Genomic DNA, 18,779 nt, shown 5'->3' with positions numbered 1-18,779 from the left:
AGGCATTGTGGGGATAGTCGGTTTGGAAATATGTTTTATTGTCTTCCGTTAATTATTTACACTTATTCCAAAAAAATCGTTGTTCGGTGGTATAGCTTGATTGTGAAAGTGATTGCTTTTAATTGAATAACATTCTAAGCAATTGGAAAAAAGTTCGCGCCAAGGCGAGCGGTTGCAAATTTCATTTTTAGAAAAAACACAATACAATATATGTGTACACAATCAGCGACTGACGATAGTTGGGCTTTTTTTTCAACCGTTCAATTTTTTACAATCATGCCACGATAAAAATATGTGTACACAATTTTTTGCACTCCTACGATAAAAATGACACGATGATAGTGTTCAGTCATTTTATAAAACCGAGTTTATAAAACTCATTCAAGAACATCACACGCACAACCCCGCACGACACAACATTTTTATTGGATGCTGGGTGGATACATCGGAGCACGCAGGCAAACTTCTGAAACGGGGTGGGGGTGAGTACGGCCCCAGACAGGATGCTGCTGGGCCTTACAAGTATTTGGGCCTCTTGCACGCAAGGCTGTCAACCTCGTCGTCGTCCTCCCATGAGGCCCATGCCCGCTTGTACAGCACAGCGGTGAAGAGTCGGTCGACAGATGGTTCAGGTTCTATCTCTTCCACTGGATCGAGGCAAGCGACTGGATCATTCTCGCCAAATCCTTCGGTCAAATCATACGGTTCTTCTGTGGAGGTCGGGCAGGCTGCCAATTCCGTCTCATCCTTTCTTTTAATCTCCCTTGGCTGTACCCAAAAAAACAGCATGCAACTGTAGTGAGTCATCGTAACTGCAGGTGTTCTGGCAGAAAGAATACTGGACAAACCATCAGCAAATGTGTAGTCGTATCGTGTGCTTACATTCGTTTTGCCACAATCTCCGCCCTGTATTGCAATCTGCCCATCGGTACTCCAGATCGAAGCTCACGCTGCACGCATGTAGCAACAAAGAATGTGAGATGCAGAGGAAGAGACGGGGGTTGCGGGGACAGAAGGTAGACGAACCTGTGGTGTCTCCGAGCAAATGATACTGCTCTCTCTCTCTCTCTCGCTCGAGTACGTAGAGCTAGAGCTCGACATGACTGCCGAGCGTGTGATGCCACCAGGATGAGCTTTGGAAGGCTTTATAGACAGGGGGATAGCGCGTGGCAAGAGGCAGATTTTGAAATTCAAAAGTCCTGCCCCCACACACGGCTTGTTTGCATCAATGCATTCATAAATGCCTGGAGCAAGGCTACAAGTTATGAATTCCTGGTTACATTTTGAAGCAGGAGTTTTCATCACGTACATGTGCATCTAGATACGTTCAGACATCTGGATACACATTTTCATCGTTCAAACACGTTTGATAGATTATATAAAACGCAAGTACATATGTTCAGACAGCACGACACATGTGCATCTAGATACGTTCAGACAGCACACCCATACCTACACTAGTAGAAAACAGGGCTTTGGTCCAGGCCGGATCAGCCCATTAGTCTCGGTTCAGTTCAGAACCGGGACCAATGTGGGCATTGGTCCCGGTTTGAGAGCCCAGGGGGGCGGCCGGGCCACGTGGGCCATTGGTCCCGGTTCATCTGGACCTTTTGGTCCCGGTTGGTGGGATGAACCGGGACCAATGGGCCTCGCTCCTGTCCCACCACCATTGGTCCCGGTTGGTGGCTTGAACCGGGACCAAAGGCTCCTCTTTAGTCCCGGCTCATGTCACCAACCGGGACCAATGAGGTGCCTATATATACCCCTCGCTCGTGAGCAGAGCACCCCAGTGCTCTGTTTTTCTCTGGCTGAGGGGGAAAGGGCTTGGTGGTGCTCTAGCTCACCTCCTATGCACACAAGGTGTTCGATGGAATGCCCGAGCCATACTACTTAAGCTTTCTCCTCTCCAAGCTCAACCTCCAAGCTCCATTTTCCATAATATTTGTCTAGGTTTAGCGGTCCGTCACGCCCCGTCCCTGTCTTTACCGCCGTCGATCACCCGCGTCGAGCTCATCGCCGGCACCACCGTGGTGAGCCTCTTGTTCTTATCTTCTTTCTGAAAGGAAAAATATTCTTATTTGTATGTTTACATAGATACTTGTATTATTTTCTTACTTTTATTATTGCATCTTATATAGTGCGATGGTTTTGGTATCCGCCCCCATCGGCCCTCGTCCTGTCTATGATTCGAATGTGGTATATATATTATCTTTATAACTATTGGTTCATTTATTGTTTATGAAAATTATACCGACCAACGTGACATAGATTTTATTTATGTAGGAGGTATGTGAATCGAAAATGCCAACCGACCCTATTGTCGAGAGGTTAAATTTAGTTGAAGAAGAAAACAATTTGTTGAAGGAAAAAATAAAAAAAATTGAGGAGGAGAAGATGATATTGGAGTTGCATGTTGCGGATTTCGTCGATGATCACAAGATCAAGATGGATGCAATGCGCTTGAAGATTAGAAAGATTAGAAAATATGCCATTCATACCGAGGCTTGGTATCATTATGTCGTTGGATCAATTGTTACCTTGGTTGCGGTTATGATCGCATTTGTTTTCGCATTGAAATGTTTTACATAGTTTCAATGTATGGTTTAATTAATTAGATGCTCTGGAGAGCTATATGTTGTTAGATGAGAACTATGTATGCACTTTGGTTTTAATGTGATGATGAACTTCTATTAATTTGGACACTTAATTATATATAATGAACGCAGATGAACCGGCAATGGATGTATGGTGACAGACACACCCGCGAGTACATTAAGGGCGTGCATGAGTTTCTCGATGCGGCTGAGGCAAACAAGCAGAATGGTTTTATGTGTTGTCCATGCACTCAATGTGGGAATACGATGTCTTACTCTAACCGGAAAATCCTTCACTCCCACCTGCTTTATAATGTTTGGATGAGGCACGGAGAAATAGGGGTTATGATGGAAGACGGCGAAGAAGAAGAGTACGATGACAACTATGTGCCCCCTGAATATGGTGATGCTGCAACGGGGGAGCTGGTGAAGATCAAGAGGAACCAGACGATGTGCCCAATGATGCTGCAACGGGTGAAGCTGCTGAAGATCAAGAGGAACTAGACGATGTGCCCGATGATGATGATCTCCGCTGGGTCATTGCCGATGCAAGGACGCAATGCGAAAGTCAAAAGGAGAAGCTGAAGTTCGATCGCATGTTAGAGGATCACAAAAAAGGGTTATATCCCAATTGCGAAGATGGCAACACAAAGCTCGGTACCGTACTGGAATTGCTGCAGTGGAAGGCAGAGAATGCTGTGGCTGACAAAGGATTTGAGAAGCTACTGAAAATATTGAAGAAGAAGCTTCCAAAGGATAACGAATTGCCCGACAGTACATACGCAGCAAAGAAGGTCGTATGCCCTCTAGGATTGGAGGTGGAGAAGATACATGCATGCCCTAATGACTGCATCCTCTACCGTGGTGCATACAAGGATCTGAACGCATGCCCGGTATGCGGTGCATTGCGGTATAAGATCAGACGAGATGACCCTGGTGATGTTGATGGCGAGCCCCCCAGGAAGAGGGTTCCTGCGAAGGTGATGTGGTATGCTCCTATAATACCACGGTTGAAACGTCTGTTCAAAAACGAAGAGCATGCCAAGTTGATGCGATGGCACAGTGAGAACCGAAAGAAAGATGGGAAGTTGAGAGCACCCGCTGACGGGTCGCAGTGGAGAAAAATCGAGAGAAAGTACTGGGATGAGTTTGCAAAGGACCCAAGGAATGTATGGTTTGCTTTAAGCGCGGATGGCATTAATCCTTTCGGGGAGTAGGACAGCAATCACAGCACCTGGCCCGTGACTCTATGTATGTATAACCTTCCTCCTTGGATGTGCATGAAGCGGAAGTTCATTATGATGCCAGTTCTCATCCAAGGCCCTAAGCAACCCGGCAACAAAATTGATGTGTACCTAAGGCCATTAGTTGAAGAACTTTTACAGCTGTGGAATGGAAACGGTGTACGTACGTGGGATGAGCACAGACAGGAGGAATTTAACCTTAAGGCGTTGCTGTTCATGACCATCAACGATTGGCCCGCTCTCAGTAACCTTTCAGGACAGACAAACAAAGGATACCACGCATGCACGCACTGTTTAGATGACACTGAAAGTATATACCTGGACAAATGCAGGAAGAATGTGTACCTGGGCCATCGTCGATTTCTTCCGACCAACCATCAATGTCGAAAGAAAGGCAAGCATTTCAAAGGCGAGGCAGATCACCGGAAGAAGCCCGCCATGCGCACCGGTGATCACGTGCTTGCTATGGTCAATGATTTACACTACGTAATCTTTGGAAAGGGTCCCGGTGGACTAGCTGTTCCGAATGACGCTGAGGGACACGCACCCATGTGGAAGAAGAAATCTATATTTTGGGACCTACCCTACTGGAAAGACCTAGAGGTCCGCTCCTCAATCGACGTGATGCACGTGACGAAGAACCTTTGCGTGAACCTGCTAGGCTTCTTGGGCGTGTATGGGAAGACAAAAGATACACCTGAGGCACGGGAGGACCTGCAACGTTTGCACGAAAAAGACGGCATGCCTCCGAAGCAGTATAAAGGTCCTGCCAGCTACGCTCTTACGAAAGAAGAGAAAGAAATCTTCTTTGAATGCCTGCTCAGTATGAAGGTCACGACTGGCTTCTCGTCGAATATAAAGGGAATAATAAATATGCCAGAGAAAAATTTTCAGAACCTAAAGTCTCATGACTGCCACGTGATTATGACGCAACTGCTTCCGGTTGCATTGAGGAGGCTTCTATAGGAAAATGTCCGATTAGCCATTGTGAAGCTATGTGCATTCCTCAATGCAATCTCTCAGAAGGTGATCGATCCAGAAACCGTACCAAGGCTAAGGAGTGATGTGGCACAATGTCTTATCAGTTTCGAGCTGGTGTTCCCACCATCCTTCTTCAATATCATGACGCGCGTCCTAGTTCATCTAGTCGACGAGATTGTCATCCTGGGGCCCGTATTTCCACACAATATGTTCCCCTTTGAGAGGTTCATGGGAGTCCTAAAGAAATATGTCTGTAACCACGCTAGGCCAGAAGGAAGCATCTCCATGGGCCATCAAACAGAGGATGTTATCGGGTTTTGTGTTGACTTCATTCTTGGCCTTAAGAAGATAGGTCTCCCTAAATCGCGGTATGAGGGGAGACTGACTGGAAAAGGCACTCTTGGAAGAGACTCAATAATATGCAGGGACGGATATTCTTGGTCTCGAGCAAACTACACAGTTCTACAGAACTCTACCTTGGTGACCCCGTATGTCGATGAACACAAGAACAGTCTGCGCTCCAAACACCCGGAGTAGTGCGACGACTGGATTACATGTGAACACATCAGGACTTTCAGCAGTTGGTTGGAAACACGTCTCAGAGGTGACAACACTGTTTGTGATGAGTTGTACTTGTTGTCCAGGGGACCATCTTTGACTGTATTGACTTACAAAGGATACGAGATAAATGGGAATACATTTTACACAATCGCCCAAGATCAAAAGTGCACCAACAAAAACAACGGTGTCCGCTTTGATGCAGCAACCGAGAGCGGAAAGGACACATATTATGGTTACATAGTGGACATATGGGAACTTGACTACGGACCTGATTTTAAGGTCCCTTTGTTAGGCGGCGGGTCTACCTGTTAGGCCACAGTGCAAATGGGTCAATCTGTTAGGCGGCGGGGTACAGGTAGACCCACAGTACGGAATGACAACAGTGGATCTGAAAAATCGTGGGTACACTGACGAACCATTCGTCCTAGCCAATGACGTGGCACAGGTTATCTATGTGAAGGACATGTCTACCAAACCGAGAAAAAGAAAAGATAAGGAAGCGAATAGATCATACGATGAGCCAAAGCGCCACATAGTTCTTTCAGGAAAAAGGGACATCCTGGGAGTGGACGGCAAGACAGACATGTCTGAAGATTATGAAAAGTTTCATGAAATTCCTCCCTTCAATGTCAAGGCTGACCCAAGCATCCTGATAAACAATGAAGATTATCCATGGTTACGGCGCAATAAGCAAATGACACAAGCGAAGAAAAAGTGAAGACTTTCTCCCGCAACTATTATGATGATACCATGCCAACTTTGTAACACACGAACATGCTACCATTGTTCGTTTTGTACATGCACATGCTATGTGGGTGAAATTATATATGATACCATCCCAACTTTCAACTTTTTCAGACTTCATTTGAAATGCTTTCATGTCTTATGGTTCGGCCCTCGTAATACCATCACCATTAGTCCCTGGCCCATGCCAACTTTCAACTTTCAACTTTCGAAAACTAATGGCACTAACAGAAAGTTTATAATTTTGCTCCTCGCCCTTGGCCCATGACCATTAGTCCCGGTTTGTGCCACAAACCGGGACTAAAGGGTTGGTCCTCGTTGCGGGCAGAGTTTAGTCCCACCTCGCCAACCGAAGGGGGCTCACACCGATTTATAAGCCCTTTCCTCTCTGCCTTGTTGAGCTCCTATCGAAGTGAAAATAGATGCCCTAATAGAGAAAAGTTTAACCTAAATTCATACTGAATTTCTTTGAAATTCATAGAAATTTACTAGGAATTTAGGTTGAATTTTCTCTATAAGCGCATCTATTCTCATTTTATTAGTAAGTTAATCACAAACTTGTGATTCAAACAATTTTCAAAGAATTCAAATTTTAACTATTCAAATTTGAAAACTAATGGCACTAACAGAAAGTTTATAATTTTTCTAAAACTAATGGCACTAACAGGAAGTTTATATTTTGCTAACCTAAAAGCAAACATAACTAAAAATTAAAGCAAAACACAAAAGAAAATAAATAATGCAAAAAACAAATCAAAAAACAGGAAAAAACTATTTTTATAGTAAAGTTAATCAAAAAATAAAATAAATAAAGCAACAAAGAAAACAAAAAAACTAAAAAGTGTTTTCAAATTTGAAAACTAATGGAACTAATAGAAAGTTTATAATTTTTCTAAAACTAATGGCACTAACAAAAAGTTTATAATTTTGCTAACCTAAAAGCAAACAGAATTAAAAATTAAAGCAAAAAACAAAAGAAAATAAATAATGCAAAAAACAAATCAAAAAAAACAGGAAAAAACTATTTTTATAGTAAAGTTAATCACAAAATAAAATAAATAAAGCAACAAAGAAAACAAAAAAAACTAAAAAAGTGTTTTCAAATTTGAAAACTAATGGCATTAACAAAAAGTTTATAATTTTTCTAAAACTAAAAGCATAAATAATTAAAAAATAAAGCAAAAAACAAAAGAAAATAAATAAAGCAACAAAAAAACAAAAAAATGCCACCTACTGGGCCACCACGGCCTGAATACGACTAGAAACCCAACCATGGGCCAGGATTCAGGCCCGCAGCAGGCCTAGTAGGCCCACAGGCATTGCAGTGACAGATTAGGCCCGAAAGCCTGCAGTTGAGAGGAGCTCGAGAGGGTGGGCGCAGCAGCACTTATAAACCACTCCCGAGCCCTCTCAACTAGCGAGGTGGGACTAAACTTTTGGGCGCGGGGCAGCACAAGGCCATTGGTCCCGGTTGGTGGCACCAACCGGGACTAAAGGGGGGCATTAGTCCCGGTTGGTGCCACCAACCGGGACCAATGGCCACCGCTTCCCACCCTTTGGGCTGCTGAAAAGAGGCCTTTGGTCTCGGTTGGTGGCACCAACCGGGACTAAAGGGGGGCATTGGTCACGGTTTGTGCCACGAACCGTGATCAATGCCTTTGCTATATAAGCCAGCACTTAGGAAAATTTCACATTTCCCTCGCAGTTGCCCCCGACGACGCCGAGCACATCGATGTCGCCAGGCTGCCCCAACGCCGCCCGCCGCCCCGGCCATCACCGTCGCCCGCGCCCCGAGTCGCCGTCGCCCGCGCCCTCGCCGGCCGTCGCCCGCGCCCTCCCCCGACGCCGTCGCCCGCGCTCTCGGCCGACACCGTCGCCGCGCGCCGCCGTCCCCTGCCCCGACGCACGACGCCCCTGCCCCGTCGCCGTCGCCGTGCCGCCGTCCCCTGCCCCGATGCGTCGCCGCCTCTATGAGCATGCACCGCACGTCTGCCGCCCCCGCCGCCACCATGCATTTTTTATTATATATGCTATTTTTTGATGTATGTTCATATATGTATGTATGTATTTTTTACATGTTTTTTGTATGTATGTATGTTTTTTTTCAATTGTAATGATGTTTAAAAAAAGTTTAGGTTAGTTTCATTTTATCTATATATGCTCTCTGATTTAGTACATTTTAGGTTAGTTTCATTTTAAAAAAAGTTTTATATATTTAGGAACAAGGAATAGAAGGAAGAAAATGTTTTATATATGAGGGTCGAGAGGGGGTCGACGGTCGAGAGGGGGTCGAGAGGGGGTCGTCGAACATGAGAGGAAGAAAAAAAAAGAGGGGTCGACGGTCGCCTAGGGGTCGAGGGTCGAGAGGGGGTCTAGGGTCGCCGAGAGAGGAGAGGAAGACGAGGAGAAATAAATAAGAAGAAGAAAAAGAAGAGGAGAAAAGAAAGGAATAGAGGAGAAGAAGAGAAAAATAGAATATATATTCTATTTTCTCTTTTCTCCTCTATTCCTTTCTTCTTCTCCTATTTTTTTCTTCTTTTATTCTTCGACACGTGGGGGGTCGAGAACGTCGGACATTCATGAGAGAGGCGAGGAAGAAGGGGAAGAAGAGGGAGAAGAAGAGGAGAGGAAGAAGAGGAAGTCTTCTCCTCTATTCTTTCTTCTCTTCTTTTTTCTTCTTCTTCCTATATATGTATTAGTTTTTTTATTTAGGTTGTTAATTAGTAGATATTAATTTTGTTCATATATGTATGGATGCATGTGATGTGTATGTATGTATGCATGTATTGGGTATGTCGTTGTCGATATACCCCCTACCCGATAACTTCGACCTGAGGGGGTCGAGAGGGGGTCTAGGGTCGTCGAGGGTTCGAGGGGTCGAGGGGTCCAGGTTCGTCGAGGGTTCTAGGGGTCGAGGATCGCCGAGGGGTCGAGAGAGGTTTCCTAGTGTCAAAGTATTGAAGAAATCCATGGCTTCATCATTAGCCGGAAGTAACCAGGGCATGACGAAGTCCTCCAAAGTTATTTTGGAATGGTGTCCCGGATAGGATAATTTTCCTTTTTGTATGAATTTCAGCAAAGGCCTTCCAAATAACGATATTTGGAAGGTTCTTACTGAACTTTGTACCAAAAAGCGAATTATCTTATCTGGGACTCCGTTCCAAAATAACTTTGGAGAGCTTCGTACCATCATGCACCTGTTACTTTCGCCTAATGATGAAGACATGGTTTTGTTGAATCCTTTGACACTAGGCAACCTCCCGACCCTCGGCGATCCTCTTGAACATGAGAGGAAGAAGAGGATCGCCGAGGGGTCGAGGGTTCCAGGGTCGTCGAGGGGTCGAGGATCGCCGAGGGGTCAAGAGAGGTTTCCTAGTGTCAAAGTATTGAAGAAATCCATGGCTTCATCATTAGCAGGAAGTAACCAGGGCATGACGAAGTCCTCCAAAGTTATTTTGGAATGGTGTCCCGGATAGGATAATTTGCCTTTTTGTATGAATTTCAGCAAAGGCCTTCCAAATAACGATATTTGGAAGGTTCTTGCTGAACTTTGTACCAAATAGCAAATTATCTTATCTGGGTCTCCGTTCCAAAATAACTTTGGAGAGCTTCGTACCATCATGCACCTGTTACTTTCGCCTAATGATGAAGACATGGTTTTGTTGAATCCTTTGACACTAGGCAACCTCCCGACCCCTCGGCGATCCTCTCGAACATGAGAGGAAGAAGAGGATCGCCGAGGGGTCGAGGGTTCCAAGGTCGTCGAGGGTTCGAGGGGTCGAGGATCGCCGAGGGGTCGAGAGAGGTTTCCTAGTGTCAAAGTATTGAAGAAATCCATGGCTTCATCATTAGCCGGAAGTAACCAGGGCATGACGAAGTCCTCCAAAGTTATTTTGGAATGGTGTCCCGGATAGGATAATTTGCCTTTTTGTATGAATTTCAGCAAAGGCCTTCCAAATAATGATATTTGGATGGTTCTTGCTGAACTTTGTACCAAAAAGCGAATTATCTTATCTGGGACTCCGTTCCAAAATAACTTTGGAGAGCTTCATACCATCATGCACCTGTTACTTTCGCCTAATGATGAAGACATGGTTTTGTTGAATCCTTTGACACTAGGCAACCTCCCGACCCCTCGGCGATCCTCTCGAACATGAGAGGAAGAAGAGGATCGCCGAGGGGTCGAGGGTTCCAAGGTCGTCGAGGGTTCGAGGGGTCGAGGATCACCGAGGGGTCGAGGGTTCCAGGGTCGTCGAGGGTTCGAGGGGTCGAGGATCGCCGAGGGGTCGAGAGAGGTTTCCTAGTGTCAAAGTATTAAAGAAATCCATGGCTTCATCATTAGCCGGAAGTAACCAGGGCATGATGAAGTCCTCCAAAGTTATTTTGGAATGGTGTCCCGGATAGGATAATTTGCCTTTTTGTATGAATTTCAGCAAAGGCCTTCCAAATAACAATATTTGGAAGGTTCTTGCTGAACTTTGTACCAAAAAGCGAATTATCCTATCTAGGACTCCGTTCCAAAATAACTTTGGAGAGCTTCGTACCATCATGCACCTGTTACTTTCGCCTAATGATGAAGACATGGTTTTGTTGAATCCTTTGACACTAGGCAACCTCCCGACCCCTCGGTGATCCTCTCGAACATGAGAGGAAGAAGAGGATAAAAAAAGAAGAGGAAGAAGAAAAAAAAGAGGAGAAGAAAGAATAGAGGAGTTCTTCTCCTCTATTCTTTCTTCTCCTCTTTTTTTCTTCTTCTTCCTCTTTTTTTTATCGGGAACGAGGGTCGTCGAGGGACATAGATGTAGTGTCGTCGTTGTCGATATATACCCCCTCCCGATAGCTTCAACACATGGGGGGGGGTCGATATTACCCCCTCCTTGAAGCGTTCTCGAGGCCACCCCAAACCCTTGAAGCATTGTCGAGGCCACCCCAAACCCTAGAGAAGCAGCGTCGAGGCCACTAATTAATATATATGATTCCTTACTATGATTAGGTAGCTAGTTCTACGTTTGCCACTAATATATCCATCTGTCATGTTTGAATAATAATTGCCATGTTGTAAATATTTGTAGAAACTATGGACACCGCCCGAGACGAAGCAAAAGAAGCGTTGTTGAGGGACATAATTGCAGAAGGAAGTGATGTCGTCTCGTTGTTTCTCAATGACACCGATGGTCTGGAAGGAGAGGGTGAAGAAGCTGGCTATGGTGACCTAATGCCGGTGCAAGAAGAAGAACATGAGGACGGCTCCGGTGACCCAATGCCGGTGCAAGAAGGAGACCGTGATGACGGCTCCAGTGACCGAACCGAGTCCTGCCAGGTAAATATATTAGTTAAGCTTGTGCTGACTAGCTAATTGATGCATTCATTGTTTTGGTATGTACACATATTAATTAAGTCTTTGTTCTTTTTTCTAGCCCTCCGGATCGAGCACAACTTCGGTAAAGAGATGAGGCCCGAAGAAAAAGTTGAGCTCGGATGAAAGGTTTGAGATCATAGCAATCGCGCCCGATGGCCAACCGATTGAACCCATCCGAACAAAGAACGCATTTGTTGCTCAGTGCGGGGTTCTGGTTAGGGACAAGATCCCGATCAGCTTCCAGCAATGGTTTAAGCCGGCTACAGAAGACCCTGAGGTGTCTTATGTCAATGATATGCAGAAAAATGATCTTTGGACTGAGCTGAAGTCAAATTTCACCCTACCGCCAGAGGATAATCCAGAGAATCCAGTTAAAGAGCAATTAATCAAGTCTTTTGCTCTTAAGAGGATGGCAGAACTATTCAGGAGGTGGAAGAAAGAGCTGAATAAGTTTGTCAAAAATGATGAGACACCAGAATTCAAGGGCAGATATGAGAAGATCAGAGATCACTGGCCCACATTTGTGGCCCACAAGACATCGGAAAAGAGTAAGAAGATGTCGGCGACAAACAAGAAAAATGCTGCGAAGAAGAAGCATCACCATCGCACGGGGTCAGGTGGCTACCTCGTAGCCCGGCCTAAGTGGGCCAAGACTGAGAATGATCTGGTTGATAAAGGGATCGAACAAGAGACAATTAACTGGCCAGACCGTTGCCGGACTTGGTTCTTCGGGGCTGGCGGAACCTTGGACCCTGTAACAGGGAAGTGCATTTGGACGAACGATCAAATGGACATACCAGTCAGGAAGCTTAAGCAGTATATCGAAGCAGCGCAGCAAGGGACGTTCTTTCCAGACAGAGAGAACGACGAGCTCACAATGGCCCTCGGGAATCCTGAGCACCCTGGACGGACACGAGGCACGCCAGGCTCCATTCCGTGGAAGGTTGGGTTTCCAGACGCAGGCGGTTACAAATCCCATGAGAGGAGGAAAAAAGTGCAGCAGACCCAAATGCAGGCGCTGCAAGCAAGGGTAGACGCGATAGAGGAACGAGAAGCAAATCGCAGCAAACGTACTGCCGAAGCTTCCCCCGAAGCTACCCCGTCATCTCAGCGCAGAAGCAGCGTGGCTTCCACCGAGCTGCTTCAGCCGGAGCATGACTTGACGGCTCCTGCCAGCTATCCCGTGGATGCTATCACGGAGTCTTAAAATTGCCACCTTATGATGCAATGGATGAATTTGAAGGTCAAGGCGGCTGTTGGCTCTGTTTATCCTACTGAACCCGACGCAACTTTTCACTGCCGGCCGATTCCAGAAGGATATGCTAGGGTGATGGTGGATGAAATAACGGAGGGATTTGAGGACCTCCAGCTTGACCACCCTACCGGTGAAGGGGAGACTAGGCTGGGGTCTGCTCTGAAGACTCCATGCCTATGGCGGAAGGAGCTCATCAACCTTCCGAACTGGACGCCACCGCCTCCTCCTCCTCCTCTGGCAAGTTAGGGCACTCCGCCTCCTCCATCGCCTCCTCCTCCGGCGAGTGACGATCAGGGCACTCGACCGACTCCTTCTCCAGCGCGTGGCGCCACTCCGCCTCCTTCTCCGCCTGCGCCGACACGCTCGAGCAGCCAGCCTCCTCCTTCTCCGCCTCGTCAGAAAGGGCGGAAGAGACCTGCCGCCGCTCCGGCTACTCCGGCACGTCGTAGTCCTTCTCCTCCGCCTCGTAAGCAAGTAAAGAAGACAATCACTCTGTTTGCTCAGTCGGCATCTAGCAGTACAACCAGAGGCGGGAGGACATACAGATTCGGTCCTTCTCTGAAGACTCCAGAGAAGTTACCATACAAGAGGACCCCAGAGGAGAACGCCGAGATCGCACAAACCAAAGTGGATGACTGGTTTCAAGGGTTGAAAGCAAAGAGACATCCACTTCCGGAGGAGAAGGTAGATCCGGTGAAAGCGAAGCGCACTCTGGCTGCCCTGACAAAACCACCCAAGTCTCCGCCAAAAGAAAACTATGAGCGCATTATTGGAAAGGAATTTGCCAAAGTGGAGCGGTCGGGAAGTACTGTCAGTGATCAAAGGCTGAAAGAACGACAAGCTGGGAAACAAATTGCCCAGCTCGGCGAACAAGCGAAGCAATCGTGCCCCCCGCTCAAGGTGCCTAGCCACAACATTGCTAATGATCCGAGGATGGTGCCCGGTTATAGCAATCTTGCAGATTACCTGCCCAACGATGTACATTATGAACCCATGGACGTGCAGATACAAAGATACGAGTATGGGAAGCCTCTCGTCAAAGATGAAAGATTTCTTGTAAAGTGGTTATGGCAGGAACAAGGGAATGATTTCTGTGGATACTACGTTTGCGAGTCCATCTGCCACACGACCTGTGAGCGGGGCTACACTGACGAACAATATGAAGTACGTAAATAACAACATTCACAATTTTATTTTATTACCATCATTTGTGTTGAGTTTCATTCATTCATATATATATATATATATATATATATATATATATATATATATATATATATATATATATATATGTATTGACCCCCTTCTTTAAATTAGATGTTTCGGAAGCGGGATGAACTCCTAGCACCAGCTCGCATGCGAGCAATTCAAGAGGAATTGGCGGCATTCTTTATTGACCACGTGATCCCTGAAGACGGAGAATTCTATGTGGACCCTGAGTCCGTATGATTATATTTGTAAGAGATAATTATTGTATATATGTAGCCAGTAGTGTCGGATAGATATACGAGAACTTGTTGTTCGACCAATCTCTCGGAGAAGGAGAGGTGGTCGATATCACTTCTCTCTGTATGCATATATGTTCATGAAGATCTTCTATTTCCTTCGTTTGCTTACTAGCTAGCTAGCGTGTCTAGTCCTCTCTATACGTATGTATAGTACATAGCGTCGACCAAGCACGGACATAAGAGAGGACACTTCTCTCTATTAATTATAGCTAGCTAACACAATATATGAAACACCTAAATTAACCCCCCAAAACCCCAAACCCCCCCCCCCCCCCCCCTTTCAAAAAAACAAAAACCCCAGCCACAGAAATGCTGACGCGTGGATGCCTATTGGTCCCGGTTGGTGCCACCAACCGGGACCAAAGGATCTCCTGCCTGGGCTCCGCGCACAGGCCACGTGGAGCCCCATCTGTCCCGGTTCTGGATTGAACCGGGACTAAAGGGACAGGGCATTAGTACCGAGCCTTTAGTCCCGGTTCCAGAACCGGGACAAAAGGCCCTTACGAACCGGCACAACAGGCCCTTTTTCTACCAGTGCTAAGCAAATGTTACACGGGGGAATCAGCGTACGAAATTCACCGTCTAATGTGAAGGAGGGACACCGGGCATCATCGAGACGAGAGGCTTGCTGCAAGTCATCCTTCGGTGCCCTGGAACCCCACATTTGCCGCATGTGGCCACCTTCCTTTCCTTTCTGGGGATATCACCTCGATCAGGGCAAGTGCTGGCTTTGTGACCTTTGCCCCTGCAGATGGAACAGAACCTAGAACTCTTGGCGCTGCCTTTGTCATAAGGAGCTTTATCACGGCTAGTGGTTGGCGGCCTCGTTTGTTTTTTCTTTCCGGGGCAAGCAGTTGTTGTTCAACATTGGCCATCAGGCTGGACGCGGCTTCAGAGAAATCTGAATTGTACCCATCACCATTTGGGCATGATGCTTCTAAGCCCTGGCTAATTGGAGGATGCACAGACACCGACGCGGCATCGCGTGATTTAGTTCGATTGCCTTCCACACTTCTTACGGAGCAAGATGTCTTGCCGTTGACAAACTTTGATTTTGGACCGCCAAGAACTACATTGTTGGATACCTGTTGCTCAATGACGCCAAGGCCGTCATTGAACGCGCACACCTCGGCGCCTCTTGTTCTAAGTTCAACCAGGCCTGTCATCATAAACTCAAAAGCCGCCGGGTTCCTGTCCCCCATATTTGCAACCTCCAGGGCAGTGATGTACAGAGCAGAATGCCTGAAAGTGGGCGCATCCGGCGGACCATGTCTTGTTGATAGTGCTTCAGATGCGATGGCAGGTTGTCTCTGCCGTGTATGCTCCACCTTTTCAGTATATGCCTCGAAGGTATCTGCTTTAGGCGTAGTAGAACCATCACCTGCTCATCATGAAGGCAATTGTGAAGTTGTCGAAAATAAAGCACCTATCAATGTATATTGATCATAAAAATGGTCGTGCGAAACTAACCTGTAGCGAGTGACAGCAAACCATGCCCATGTGCTCAAACAGACCGCAAATGCACGAGAAATAACCAAGGTTATCAGACACGTTGACCTCAAACCGGCACTTGAACCACTTCTCACGGAGCTCGGCTTTCCGGTGTGTCACTATGTATTTCTGCTTCTCTATGATTTCTTCGACATCATACATTCCAGATTCATACAGTATGCCACCAAAAATCTCAAACATCTTCCTGGTATATATCTTGCTTGCGTGTACTTCAAGAGAGGTGTTCACCTTCAGCACAGCATGACTCTGTTTGAAAAAAAAGATATCATTTTTCACAGCGAGTCTGAGTAAGCAATTGGTCATGGCATACAAGAAGAAATTCTCACCAGTCTAGTACGTTTCTCCTGGAATCCTTCCTCCTATTCTCGGTCGAACTGGAGCTTGTTGTATTGCTTGACAAATAGATTCATTGAGCATGACGGGGGGACATACTGCTTCAGCATATGGTTTGCACTCTCACTCCTGCCAGTGCTGGTTCGGCGAGCACAGAATTTCCCGACAAAGTAAGGTTTTGCGCACTTCTGCCTAGTCTCGCAGATCTGCATGAGATATGGATTTGTTTCCAGTGAATATTTGTCAAGCAATGCTGCCCAGCCGTCCTCGAATTCATCAATAGTCAGCATCTCATGCACAAGCTTGTGGAATTCAGCCCTGAAATCTGACTTCTTGGTGTAATGAGCACCCAGGTTTTCTTTGGCCTTCTTCAGCACGTGCCATTTGCACCACCGATGCGTGGATTCAGGATACACCTCCTCAATTGCCTTTTCCATGGCTCTAGCTTGATCAAGGAAACATGCAAAAGTCATGCACCCGGTTGGCTGTACTAAAGACGATATAAACACAAAAGCGCTCCGGAGACGCCCCCATTACCTGTTAGAATAGTAATTGGTTTTTTACCACCCATCATCTTCACGAACTCGTCAAAAATCCATTTGAATGTATCCTCGGTCTCGTCTCGCATAAAGCACACTCTGAAAATGATTATTCACCCCCACAAACAGACCAAATGGCATATCATACAGGTTTGTTTTGTATGTCGTGTCGAAGGTGATAACGTCACTGAAGTGATGGTACTGTGTTTTGCTACGCCCGTTCGTCCACATAAGGGTCCATATCCTACTCTCATCATCTACCTGAACGTTGTATGTGAACTCGCTGTCTTGTGCTTTCATTTCTGAAAAAATAGCCATTGTCTTTCGCACATCGTCATCAGCTTGCTCCCTGCTAAGCTTCCCACACAGAGTCCTTAAACATCTCTTGGTGAACGGCACATTCTCAACTCTACCAAAAAATGTTGCGATTATACTATAAACCTTGCTCAGATTAACATTGTTCTGTCTCAGTTGGGAAACAAGCTCACGGGTGTATTTGTCAATATGCCTATGTGATGGGAAATGCAACTTCTCAGCACAAGTGTTCAACATGGGGTGGTTGTGTTTGGACCTGAATTCGTTGATGTACCAGCCTTCGTCGTCCGTTTGGAGAAGCCTTATCATGGCTTGGCATTGACACCATGTAGACTTCGAATTTGCTTCTTTTGGTTTGCCCTGCAAGAAAATAACCAACCAAAATGCATTTAGATATGCAACAAACAGCATGGTAACAGATGACACATTAGACAGTGAACACTTGTTTGTAGGACTCATATCGAGCAGCAGCAGACGAACTCCTGCATGCATTTTGTCCCTTTTACATTCGTCATGCTCTTTGCATAGCGAACACCAAATCCACACTCCCAAGAATACAGGTTGTAGAATTCATATGCCTCATTTATCGAGTCAAATGATAGCCCAACGGACGGAGTCACAACAGAATCTGAATCCCTATCTGCAAACCCGGTTAGAGCTTTTTCCAGCGCGGTGACCCTGTCTGCACTTGTTGGTCTTTCGTCTGGCATGACATCCCGCCGTTTCCTGAACCACGGACGCAGGCAATCAAATCAGGCCAGCCGGCCGGTATGAGCTAAAACAGAGAAGCAAGAAACAGGGATTACCTGCTAACCCATCCAACCTTGTCGTCCAGGGCTACATACACATTCTCCGCCCTGCTGGGCTTATTCTCTTCTGAATCGCTGACGTCTGGGCGCAGAACAACTTCAACTGTATCTAATAAATCTGGGAATCGGCCGCTGGGATCATCTTCGGCGACCTCACGAACTGCACCCAGGAATCGAGGATGCCTTGCAAACCGCGGCGAATCTGGTGAGACTGCCGGGCCGCTACATCCATTGGATGCACCAGATCCAGAACCGGGGAACGTGAAGCTAGGGGATTGAGAGGAAACGAGGCACTGTGTAAGCATGAACTCCATGCTGAAAGAGAAAGAACACAACAGATGGATTGGTGCAGACATACTGACCTGATCTCCGTCCCCGCGGACTCCATCTCCATACCTTGACGCCGACGCGCGAGTGGGGGGGGGGGGGGGGGGGAGCTAGATCTGCTGCGAGTTCACCGGACGGACACCCAGGGAAATTAATTACCTGGTCGGGGAGCTATCTTGTCCGTGTATTCACACGATACTTAAATGCGACGTGGGCCAGATCACAAAACGTATAAAGAGATGTATTATCACATTTATGGATCGAGCAGCCCCGTATTGCCAGAGGGTCTATTAAAGTTAAGAATTGCAAAGCGCGCGTGGACGGGCTGGATATCGGCAGCGCGTGGCCGCATGTCCCAAAAATCCGCGTCACACCTCCTTGATGTTAACTTCATTTTCATTATCGACATCCAAGCTACTATCATGTGACACATTCTTGGCCTTTGGGGTTACCACTATGGCATGGGCTCGAGGTGTTTTCCTCTATTCTGAAGTACCCTTGTTGATGCTTTAAGTACATTGTTTATCTCCCCCGATTCCATCGACGTGCTCTGAATGTGTGTGGTATGCTTCTGTGTTAGCGATAGCGTTGGTGCGTCAGCATGTATCTTTTCTTTTCCAATACTTGTGTTGCCTGGAACTTTATGTGAATTGTTTGCAGCTACATCATCATTAGTCTGTATTGATGACAAAGTTGAA

The 18,779-nt window shown here is 46.4% G+C and overlaps 1 protein-coding gene across 4 annotated transcripts; it reads right to left on the bottom strand.

Moving 5' to 3' along the window:
- Window positions 1-16,322: 16,322 nt before the first annotated feature.
- On the bottom strand, window positions 16,323-18,255 carry LOC123060256 (uncharacterized). Of its 4 annotated transcripts, none has more exons than XM_044482867.1 (5): window positions 18,117-18,255; window positions 17,752-18,021; window positions 17,202-17,671; window positions 16,629-17,039; window positions 16,323-16,536 (listed from the first exon to the last, which is right to left on the bottom strand). In XM_044482867.1, the coding sequence occupies exons 1-3, from the start codon at window positions 18,146-18,148 to the stop codon at window positions 17,401-17,403; spliced, it is 573 nt and encodes a 190-aa protein (XP_044338802.1). In that variant the 5' UTR covers window positions 18,149-18,255; the 3' UTR covers window positions 16,323-16,536; window positions 16,629-17,039; window positions 17,202-17,400. The 4 variants fall into 4 exon arrangements, with proteins under 4 accessions (XP_044338802.1, XP_044338803.1, XP_044338801.1 ...); XM_044482868.1 differs by having other exon boundaries at window positions 16,629-16,979; XM_044482866.1 differs by having other exon boundaries at window positions 16,629-17,138; window positions 17,220-17,671.
- Between the last annotated feature and the right edge of the window lie 524 nt (window positions 18,256-18,779).

Source organism: Triticum aestivum, chromosome 3A, assembly GCF_018294505.1.
Source record: "Triticum aestivum cultivar Chinese Spring chromosome 3A, IWGSC CS RefSeq v2.1, whole genome shotgun sequence".
Classification (NCBI taxonomy): Eukaryota; Viridiplantae; Streptophyta; class Magnoliopsida; order Poales; family Poaceae; genus Triticum; species Triticum aestivum.
The sequence above is the reverse complement of the archived record's forward strand: the minus strand, read 5'-3'. Positions and strand labels throughout refer to the sequence as shown.

What these genes read in the sequence shown, in the direction of transcription:
- LOC123060256 (XM_044482865.1), bottom strand. Translation starts at nt 18,148, where the DNA reads ATGGAGATGGAGTCCGCGGGGACGGAGATCAG. An exon ending in TCCGCGGGGACGGAGATCAG is followed by an intron (nt 18,022 to 18,116) that starts GTCAGTATGTCT and finishes TCAATCCCCTAG; the next exon opens with CTTCACGTTCCCCGGTTCTG. An exon ending in AAGGTTGGATGGGTTAGCAG is followed by an intron (nt 17,672 to 17,751) that starts GTAATCCCTGTT and finishes TCCGTGGTTCAG; the next exon opens with GAAACGGCGGGATGTCATGC.